Genomic DNA, 10,987 nt, shown 5'->3' with positions numbered 1-10,987 from the left:
CAAGGGGGTAGAGCTGCATCCTGCTCCAGCATTGTCTCCCACCCTGCCCTTCAGCTCCTCAGCTCTCCCTGAGGCCAAAGGCTGCGCTCAGCTGAAGGGAGGCTGACAAGCCAGCAGGGGGCAGCACATGCCCAGCTTCCAAGCCAGCCTCCCACCCCCACCAGGGACTTGAGGGAAGGCAGTCATGCCTGGGGTCAGTCCCAGCTCTGACAACAGGGGTCGCTGCCACTCTCGACCTACTGGATCTCTACCTCCTTCTCTTGTCTTAGCCTCTTGACTAACCTCAAATCTCTAGGTAGTGGCTCCACAAAATTGTTGCAAAGTTTCCCTTTGTTTCTGGATTTACTCTAGCCCTGACTTAAAGCCAGACTGTCGATGGTGCAGCCCACCCCAGGGGGCTGGGACCTAAAGCCACTCCCCCTTTCTAAAGCATCTTTCTCTAGCTTGGCACCTAATTGCCCCTCTGGCACCACCCTTCAACTAAGGGGCTCAGCCTTTCAAATCTATAAAGGGTGTTTGGGGGGGGGGGTATGAAATGTGGATCAGCATTAGAAAAGGGGAACAGGTCAGGCATGGCCCAGCATTTCCCCAGGGGGTGCAAGCTAGTCTTAATCCTCCACATTCATCTTCTCCTCAGGACTGACCTTGGTTTTGCTCCAATTCAATTCTCCCTTTTTCTCTCCTCCCCTTTTATCCCAAACCAGCTAAGGAGGACCATGTTCTGTAAGCCTTCATTACAGGGACTCCTGTTCTCCAAATTCAGCCCTTTATCTGACCTTTCTACCCACCCCACCCTCAATACCATCACATCCTATGGGGTCATCCTCAGTAGGTGAAGGGGTAACTTGATTCTCGACATGGATTAAAGCAGGGGTCCCACGCCAGGTCTAAGCTCTGAGACACTGCCCCTTGCCCCAGCCCCTGAAACTTCAACCCCAGGAGGCTGAAGGGGTAGAAATGTGTGGCCCTCAGAGTCAGCAGCAGGGCCAGGGCCTCCTCAGCCACAGCAGGTGACAAGTTCTTTCCTGAAAGCCATCGGAGTCAATTCTACATCCTAAACCTTTATCTCATCATCATAGGAGCCCGTTAGGCTTTATAAAAATGTAAGCTATACGTTGTCTTTTTCTGTTTTTCTTCCTTCAAGGGGATAAGAGGATAGGATATTTTGTTGGTGATTTTGTTGGCTGTTGTTAGGGTTTTGTTTTTTGTTTTTGCTACTTTTGCCTCACCCCATAAGAAGCCATGCTAACCAGAGGTGGGGAGTGGCCCCACAGAACAGGGGATTGCTATACCCAGACCCCTTCCCCCACCACCTTCCTTCTCTGCCCCCATCCCAGCTGTTGCTGTTGACTCTCCTCTCCAAATCTGAGTGGTGAAGGACCAGGGAGGGAGACTTCTGATTGCACCAAAAGCAACTGCTTCTAGGCCCATATTCTGAGCAGCCTGCCAGCCTTCATCAGGCCTGGATGCATGTGGCCCTATAGGGAGGCTGGCAGAGTGGAGGCCTTTACACTTGTGGCCTCTGGCAGCTGTGCCCCAGGATGCAAAAGCCTTGAGTTGGGCTCTAAAGGCTTAATTTCTACCCTGGCTTCTCCAGTGAGGATTTAAGTAGGCGCCATGTGGGAACACCCACAAAACAAGTGTAGCCCTCAAGTCCTTTGCTGGAAAAACACGGCCACAGAGGCAGGACCCTCAGAGACACATACCACAGGTCTCATGGCCAGAGCAGTTTCCCTTTGACTCTGGGGTTCACCAACTGAGAGATAAGGTGCCAGACTTAGCCCTTTCATGCTCCCACCCTCCAGCAGCTTCTCCTACCCAGCCTTGGAACTGGAGACGAGACCTCTGCAGGGCGTGCCTGCTCTGATTGACAACGCCCAGCTCCTCTCTTGCTGTCTATGAGAACAGCTCTGCCCTCAAGGGTCCTGGTTATGTGGGTCCCCTTGTCCCTGGAAGGTGGGGGTGAGGGGGCAATACAGAAGAGCAGAGGGGCAAGTAGGGACAACAGCAGCAGGGTCAGAAGAGGGTGGCAGCATCTCAGACCACGGCTGAGGAGGAAGATGGGGATGATGAGGAGGCAGCGGAAGAGGATGGTGAGGAGGGACTGTTCCAGAACAGCCATCGCCGCTTGGGCTGCCGCTTAAGGTGGAGATAATCCTCCTTCTCCCGTTCTTTCCGTGCCCGCTGGTAGTGGTCCTCCTCCTTCAGGTACCAGACAGGTGGCCACCGGTGCTTCTCAAAATACTCCTGGTTTTCTGGAGTGGAGTGGAAGAGGGCATATTAGGAGGGGGGCAGGAGAAGGCCCAGAGGGGTGTGGTTTGTGGAGGATCTCAAAGGAACCCCCACCCCACTGCCACAGGGACCCACAGAAGACCTTCAAGGAACAGAGACTGGCCTGGGAAACCAGTCCCTGCCTTCACAGAGGCCCCCTGTAGCTGCAGAGCTCCCGAAAGAAAGTTAAATGCCCAGGAAGTGGGGGTGACAAGGCTGGGGAAACGCTCTCCCAGTTATGCTGTTCTCCAAAGACAGGGGGGGGATCTAACTGAGGGTTTCATATGTACTGGGGAGGAAAAAGTCTGAGACAAAGAACCAAAGAGGAAGAAAGGGTGAGTAACACTGTCACAGATGCTTAGAAAGGTTGGGAGTAAGAGCAGAAGATTCTGGCAGAGCTCTGGCTGAAGGGAGGGCCAGAGGGACGGCTGCAGGAAGACAAGCGGTCAAACTGCAGGATGGTTAGGCTGAGGGATTTGGACTTATTCTGGAAGGTATGGGGGCCATGGAAGTTTGGGGGTCAGAGGAGTGACATGATAGGAGCTATTCTTTAGAGAGAAAATGCTAAAAGGGTTGTAATAATCATGAAAGGTGGAAAAACTGGTAAGTGGAGTGACAAACTAGAAGGGGGAGGAGAGTCACAGCAGAATGGAGACCTCAAGAACATGTGACAGGAACTCAGAGAAGCCAGCAACACTTCCCCTGGAGCCCATACCTTCCTGTTGGGCCCCAGGACCTGACACATTAATCAAGCAGAAGTCATCGCGGGAGACCTCCAAGATAACCAAACCTGAGTTGTCCAAGCTGGGATGTGTGCCCGTCCTAGTTCCTCAATGTAGTGGGTCATGGGCAGCATTATAAATGATTTCTATATTTTTCTATTCAAGTACTGGCTCACAATCTAAAGTGTATTTCCTACTGTGCAATCCTGTCCAAAAAAGTTTGAAAGATACAACTCAATCTAGTTCAAACCCCTTTTTAGAACTATGACAAGAGAGGCCTGAGAGGTAGGGAAAGTTGCCCCAAGTCCCCAGCAACTCTGCCCTCTGGGCCAGGTCTTGTCCTCGGGGCCCCCTCGGCTTGGCTGGATGTTCCTTTGCAGATGCTTTCCAACCCCAAAGTCACGTTAAGTTCCAGGATCACTAGCAGGCTCCAGGTGCCCTGGAGTGGCCCCAGGTTGAGGCTCCTTGGGAGTGAGGGAGGCGTGGCAGGTCCTGCCGGGATGCTCACCTGGGGACATGGCCTTCATGTCGCGGGGGAACTTGCGGCACACGTTGTTGTAGTTGGTGCAGATGTGGTGGAGACACCAGTCGGCCAACTGGTATGCACAGTGGAACTAGGGACAGATAGAAGGGAGTCTGTGAAGAGACCCTGGAGCGGGGTCTTCACAGACATCTACAGTGGACCTCAGGGCTAAGTTTAGGGGCAGAGAATAAAGTGCCTTGTAGTCACAAAGAACCCACCTCCAGAGGCAAGCCTACACAAAACTATGAGGACAGAATGTTGGATCTGGCTTTGTGGGACACCACCATTACCTCACCTCTGTCCTGCGCAAACCCCTTCCCACCACCCCAGAATCCACTCCTCCTTCTCCCCATCAGGGACTAAAGCTGTCTGCACTAAGGTGCTGAGGACTGGACTCAAGGAGCTGAATTTCCCAGGGCTGTCTGTAAGCCTCAAAACTGCATGGTTTAATTTCATAATTTAATCTTTTATGGTAGGATTTCTGGTACTGTGAGGGTCAATGTGGGAGATTTCGCTAGGTTGTTTGGAAATAAGGAGATGGGCATTTAATTTTAGGTGAGTCCTCGATGTCCTTTAAATGACCTTAGACAGGCAGCAACCATGTCTAAACACGACACTGGGGCTCCCTCCATGCCCGAAGTCTCAGTACCTTCCTCCCACTGTCAGCTTTTCTCCTTGGCATATCAGGTGGGTGCTCTGGCATGCAGGATGACATGGGCTCTGCCCAGCCAGGGAACTGAGTCTGATGATGGGTTCCCTCCTGCCCACCAATGCCCAATCCCCCTCATTCACTGCCAGCGGGCAGACAGAACCCCACACTGGGAATGCTGGAGAGATTCCTCCCCTCGCCTCATACCTGAGCCAGTTCCAGGAACACAAGGACATCCCCATCAATGTCAACCATCATCTGGGTTGCTTCCATCAGCCCGGTCACTGTGTACTGCTCTGTGACACACACAGCCAGGAATCAGCTGAAGAATCCCGAGAAACAAACATGCCCTCACTGAAGCCCCCTGGCAAGGGCTCACTGCAGGGCAAAGAGAGATCAGAGCCAAGGGCAAGTCCCAGCAGGCCACGAAAGGCCACAGGAGATTAAAGGTGCTCCCACCAGCGAAGAAGCTGGGATCTGAATAAGACTTTCCCAGTGGAGAGAGGGTGGAAAGTAAAGGGGATGTTAGAATCATCTAAGAGGAATTTTCAAGTTATGTATGTTCCCCCAATAACCTAATCTACCTAGGGTGAGAGCCCCCAGTGGAATCAACCCAGATACTACTGGGAGAGAGTATTAAGACTCAGGTCTGTTGAGAACTACAAAATGAAAAACATGGATTAAACCTAGTTATTTGAATTAATTTAAATCTAGTAACAAAAAATGGGTTTTATGTTAAAGTGTCTATATCGAAGACGTGAACACTCTTAGTTCTACATTTTAACTGTTTCAGTATAAACTCATGAGGCATTTTATCTTTAAAAGTATATGTGTATTCCATGGAATATTACTCAGCATTCAAAAAAGATAAACACATGCAATTTGCAGCAACATGGATGGCGCTGGAAGGGATCATGCTCAGAGAAATAAGCCAGAAAGAAAAAGAAAAATACCGGATGGTCTCACTCATAGCAGGAATCTAGAAAACTTAAATAAGGGACCAGGAAAAAGAATAACTATAAGAAAGAAAAAATCAAAAATCAAAATCAAAATCAACAAACAACTATGAACCAGAGACACTCTATGGGGGCTGGGGGGCAGGGAAAGGAGGAATTGGGGTCAAAATAAGGGGGTTGCAATTGCATGGGGAATATAAAAATAAAATTAAAAAAATAAAACACTGAAGGGAAAAAGGAACAGTCAAAAAAAATAAATAAATCCTATATACCTAGAGACAGGTTAATAAAAAATTGTTAAAAAAAAAAAAAGTATATGTGTATTTCTCAGCTGAGTCCATGGAAAAGACCTAGAAGCAACAGGCAACCTAGAGCATAAGCATCCCTCATGCACAGACTAGCCTTGAACACATTCCAACTGTAAGAGACGAGGACTCGCATAAAAATAGGGCAGGAGATATCCAAGATGAACCTGGAACACCTTGTCATTCCACACAGCCAGAAAGTTCCATCAGCCTGTGGCTAGAGCCACGCAAAGACACTTCTACCAGCTACCAGTGCAATACAGTCTCTGAGCGTGAACAGAATAACTGCAATTAATGGAGACCAAGCAGGTATGCTCAAATGGAAGGATTCATAATAGTTCTTCATGAAGAAAAAACATTTGGTCAGCCTCAAATGGTGATAGGAAACAAATTTAACTTGAAAATGGTAAATAGGGCCTCCCTGGTGGCACAAGGGGTTAAGCACGGCACTGTGAAGCAATCCGCAGCCTCTGCAGCACGAGTTCGATCCCCTGCTGGCCAGGGAGCAACCCACATGGTGCAGCAGACCTCTCTTGTCTTGCCCGCTGCTCCCCTCACCAGTGTTCTTCGGTCAGTCTGCCTGTTCTGTTCCCCGCTCTGTCTCTGGTGAATCCTCTCACCCCCCAACACCTCTGGCCTGTACCTGTACCCCGGCTCTTGTATGCATAAATAAATAAATCTTAAAAAAAAAAAAAAGAAAATGGCAAATACAAGGAAAGAATGAAGCCCTGACATTCCCACACGAACTGTCCTCTGGATAATCAGTTGATGGGGGAAGTTTCTCTCTTTTTAGATATTCTGAGAGGAAGGAATGATTGGATTGGAATATTACCATTCAGAACACCTAATAAATTACTGAATCCAGGCAATATCAATGGCAACAAGCATCACAGAAAGAGAGAAATACTGGCAACCTGTCCTCTTGATGAAAAGTCAAATCTATGAAGTAGTTTTGCCCAAAGAAAACTGAATGTGAACTTCATCTGGCCTCTAGACCAATGACCAGCTGACAGGAAATATGGGTACTACAGAAACGCGATCAGCAAAAATCCAGATTGTGGAAAACTCTACAGGACAAAAGGTCAGCGGGTCTCTGCCAAAAATAAATTACAAAGGAAATAAATTTTAATAGACAAGGTATCTGTAGATTCAAAGAAATTTAAATGACATATAAAAAATAAAATTATGCTGTAGGGCTTAGTGTTGCAAGATAAAACTATGAAAAAAAGTAAGGGGAGGAGGGTCATAAAAATTACCCTACAGAAGAATAATAGGCAGAGGGTATCTTCTGGCAGAGGGTGACTGGGAAGTACAGGGGAGGCTTCCTATGTGGCCAGCAAGGTTCTAGCTCCCAAAAGGTGTCATTTTGCTTTATAATAATTCATTAAGCTGAACATGTTTCGTGAATTTGCATTATACTTAGCAACTAAAAAAGCTTTAATTTTGAATTACTAATTGCATAGAAAGCATATCTCGCCAAACTGAACACATCACCAACTATACTATAATCGCTCAACAATAATTACTCAGCATCTTCTGATCCTTAGCAAGGTACACACACAGTGCATTTCCCCCTGCGTCTGCTAGTGTACACAGCGCTTTCACAGGACAGTCATCGATGCTATTTCCACCGGCCCTCCCGTGTGGCGGTGCAGGTGAGCATCTTTAAAGGCCCGGGCCTGCCTGTCTGACTCGTGAGTGGTTGCTTGCCACAATGAAGCAAGTTTATAGAAATATCTTTGCACTTTTTTTCTTTTGGGTCATTTCTTTTGGAAATAGTCTTTCTAAAGTTGAATTACCGAGCCCAAAATTTTGGACAGTTTTATGTGCTCTGGGATGATGGCAGTACTTTTCGAGGACATCAGTAGTTGACACACTGTCTTTTGCTCCAGGCCCTACAGCTCTATGTGGCCCCGGCCGGGGTCCTTGACGCCTCTCCAGGCTCAGCTCTTAATATTCTGCTTCTGGGGCCTCCCTGGTGGTACAGGGGTTAAAGTCTCAGTGTGATCAGACTATTGCCAGCCACTATTGCCAGCGTGAGTTCAATCCCTGGCCTGGGAGCTGACCCACATGGCGCAGCAGACCTCTCCTGTGTCACCCGCTGCTCCCCTCAGCAGTGTATTTCGGTCCTTCTGCCTGTTCTGCTCTCTGCTCTGTCTCTGGTGAATTCTCTCGCCCTCCTGCACCTCTGGCCTGTACCCCAGTGCTTGTATAAATAAATAAATCTTTAAAAAAAAAACTCTTAAAAAAAATTACCAGTACAGGTATTAACACCAACATCACACAAATGCCAATTCCCACTTCTGTGGAAGCCTTCTGAAAGGCTCCCTGCATCTGAACAGCTCTGGTTCTCTTCTCCAGCCCCTTGGATGCCCCTAATCCCCACCTGCCTGGTCTCTCCAGCAAGGGCTTGGATCTCAGTCTTTGCTGCTCAAATGCTCACACTCTTTTCAAAGATTAGGAGTGGAAGGTCAATGTTTGATTTTTATTTTAAAGAAAAGCAGGTGAGGGCCTTCTTTTTGGTGCAAGGGGTTAAGCACAGCACTGTGAAGCTATCTGCAGCCTCTGCAGCACAAGTTCAATCTCCTGGCCGGCCAGGGAGCTACCCACATGGTGCACAGACCTCTCCTGTCTCACCCACTGCTCCCCTCAGCAGTGTATTTTGGACGGTCTGCCTGTTCTGTTCCCCGCTCTGTCTCTGGTGAATCCTCTCACCCCTCACGCCTCTGGCCTGTACCCCAGCTCTTGTATGCATAAATAAATCTTTGAAAAAAAGAAAAAAGAAAAGCAGGTGAAGTTGAAGGTAAAGGAGGAAAGAAAGGAGGGAGAAAGGGAAAAAGGGAAGGAGAAGGGGAATAAAAGAAATAAGGAAGAGAAGAACCAAAGGGTAGAAGCAGAATTGCGTTCTCTTCTTTGCAGCTTGAGGGCAGCCACTGGGCACTATCACCTACTGGAGACCACTTTGCTGGGCTGAAATCACCTTTGGAGAGAGTTTGTGAGGTGACCCCATGGAGCATTCCCTCACATTCACTTCTTTACATCCGTGTCCTCACCCAAACCTCCGCACCATATTTCACTTTTTGTCAACTTAGTCCCTTGGTGCTGTAGCCAGTCCCCTAGGAGGAGAGAGGCAGAGAGAAGATCTAATCACGCCTGGGGGGTTCCCTGCCTTCTTCCCTGGGGAGGTCCCTGGGCACTCTGGTTAGTTACCTGTGAGAGCAACCAGGTGCGGCAGGCAGAGGCGGTTGGCCAAGATGATGAGCTTCATGTCGTCCAGGTCGGGGCTGGAGGTGAACATGCCCGTGTAGAGGTACTCCAGCACGGCCCTCATGCAGCTCTTGCTCGTGTAGGGAAACACCACCTGCGGGGGGGAGCCCCTCCATTCTGAGACACATGGCCCATGCAATTGGTCTCCCTCAGACATAGCCCTTCCTGTGCAACTCAACCTGCTGTGAAGACCCCCAAAAGGCCTGTCTCCTGGGGCAACTGGCACAGAGCACCAGTGGGCAGGGCTCGGATACCTTTCAAAAAGATCTAGCGTCTCATTGGCATCCTTCCGAAGCTATTCTGGCTTGGCGGATGCTTGAGGAGTTCTGCACACCCCCCACCCCACCCCAGCCCTGCAGGGAGCCCTGGAAGTGGGATCCAGAGCAAAGCAAACACTGGCTGGCTTCTCTCTGGTTGTTCAAGGTTGCTGCCTGGGGCCTCTGGGATCTCGTCAGAACAGTGCTGCCACAAAAAACTGCTTTCTCATCAGGCAAGTCTCTCCAGGTTGCGCAGGGAATCGCCTAGAGCTTTCAAGTTGGCTCTAAGGTACTGAGAAGTGCCTAGGGCTGGCAGGCCCATAGGGCTTTGGAGAATTCCTAATCTCAGGCTTGGAATATCCAAAACCAAAAGAGGCTTCAAGGATCAGAGACTCAAATCTCAACCCCTCCACTGTGCCTTCAATTAGGACTTCCCAGAAATCTTGGCAAATTCCTATTCTCTGTCACAGGATGTGGCGCTGTGTTGTTATTGGTCCAGTTCTCAATCAAGAGACCAGCAGTGAAGAGGCTGAAGTGAAAGCGCTAGTCTCCTGGGCTCAAAAGAAATCACAGACCAGCTGGGAAAACGGCCTGTGACACTCAGAACTTTAAGCATCTGCACCAAGTTAGCCTTGCTAGCTGCAAGGCTGAGGCTGGACACCCATGTTACAGTTTGGAGAAGACGGGGCACACCCTGGACCAAGGCCTGGGCTGCTCTGATTCACTGGAAGAATGGAAAGGAAAGGAGAGACTTAAGGAATATTTCCCAGGACACACTGATAGATCCCTTCTGAACCAGGCGCCTGAGAAAGTGACAGTGTGAACTGAAGGTGAACTGAAGCCATACTCATTAGAATGAAAGGTGACTGTATAAAGCCTTTCTTCTTACTTATGCACTTTGATGCTTTGAAACCCTGCAGGGACTGGCCCTCCCAGACCTAGCCCATTCCCAGAGATAGTGAAGGAGTCACCTGCAATCACACCTTTCATCTGCAAACCTCTCAATCCAGAGTCTACACCCCTCGACCACCTCCTCTATCAGACTCTCAAGGTCCAGGTCACCATTCACTGGTCCCATCACAGAACAAGGTTCCAAACAACTAAGGAGAGCCCCACACCCCAGAGTCTGCTGAAATTATTCGAGCCTGTCAATCAGAAACCTGCTTACACCCACTTATGCTCTCCATCCCATGGAAACTACAGTAAAGGTTCTTGTCCATGGTTCATCTTGCTCCCTGTGCCTCCTGACCAACACTGGGGCTTCCCTGTATACCCCATCCCTGCCCTACATGGGCCCCTCCAATTGAGATCTGAGATGTAATAATGTATCTTTTCAGTGGCTGTTTTCTCTTGATCTCTTGGCTTTGCCATACCTTAATATTAATAAACCCTACATTATAAAACAGTGATGGGTTCTTTCTGAGACACACTGAATTTTTTCCAGTTGCCTCCTAAGTGTCAGGGAGAGAACAAGATACAAGGTAAGGAGCTGGGGAATTAGAAGTGATGAGTTCAAGTCCTAATCCTTTGCTACTTAGGCAACTTTGAGCAAGTCATTTAACTTCTCAGGGTCTTGCTTTCCTTAAGTATAAAGTGGGAATGCTACACTGAGTATGAGCTGTGTGCAAGACCTGAAAACCGTATTTGTTGTTAAAATGTTACTCTAATTCCCTGTCCAGGTGTACTAGAAAATCCTTGGCCGAGGGAAACACCTCATCAAGTTCTCTTGGGCCCACCTCTCAGCTGGCACAGTCCATACAAAAGAAAATATCATTAACTGACAGGTCTCAGGTGCAAAAGGTGTGAGTCTCTTTTCCAACTAGCCCCACCCAGCCTTACCTCCCTGGTGGAACTCTCCACAAACGGCCCCCCAAACATGGCAGCCATCCAGTCGCAGCTGGAAATCAATAGGGGCTTGTGGGCACTGATGGTGCCATCATCCAGGATGAAGGTCACATCTGTCCGGGAGAAGAGGCATCACGTGAGGATGTGGTGAAAGAAAGTGGAACCGCCAACCTGAGACGCTGCTCCCAGGCA

General features: G+C 49.0%; 1 protein-coding gene across 1 annotated transcript in view; it reads right to left on the bottom strand.

Moving 5' to 3' along the window:
- Window positions 1-2,037: 2,037 nt before the first annotated feature.
- The window catches only part of RHOBTB2 (Rho related BTB domain containing 2), a gene marked incomplete at its 3' end in the record, with an annotated part of 25,372 nt that continues 16,422 nt past the window's right edge, over window positions 2,038-10,987 (bottom strand). Inside the window, exons 7-11 of the mRNA XM_084244955.1 lie at window positions 10,790-10,908; window positions 8,637-8,787; window positions 4,373-4,461; window positions 3,502-3,607; window positions 2,038-2,255 (exon numbers count right to left, since the gene is read on the bottom strand). Coding sequence (XP_084101081.1) covers window positions 2,038-2,255; window positions 3,502-3,607; window positions 4,373-4,461; window positions 8,637-8,787; window positions 10,790-10,908 — 683 coding nt within the window. The remainder of the gene's footprint in view (window positions 2,256-3,501; window positions 3,608-4,372; window positions 4,462-8,636; window positions 8,788-10,789; window positions 10,909-10,987) is intronic.

This window comes from Talpa europaea (assembly GCF_964194135.1).
Source record: "Talpa europaea genome assembly, chromosome: 10".
NCBI lineage: Eukaryota > Metazoa > Chordata > Mammalia > Eulipotyphla > Talpidae > Talpa > Talpa europaea.
This window is presented reverse-complemented; position numbering and strand designations above follow the sequence as displayed.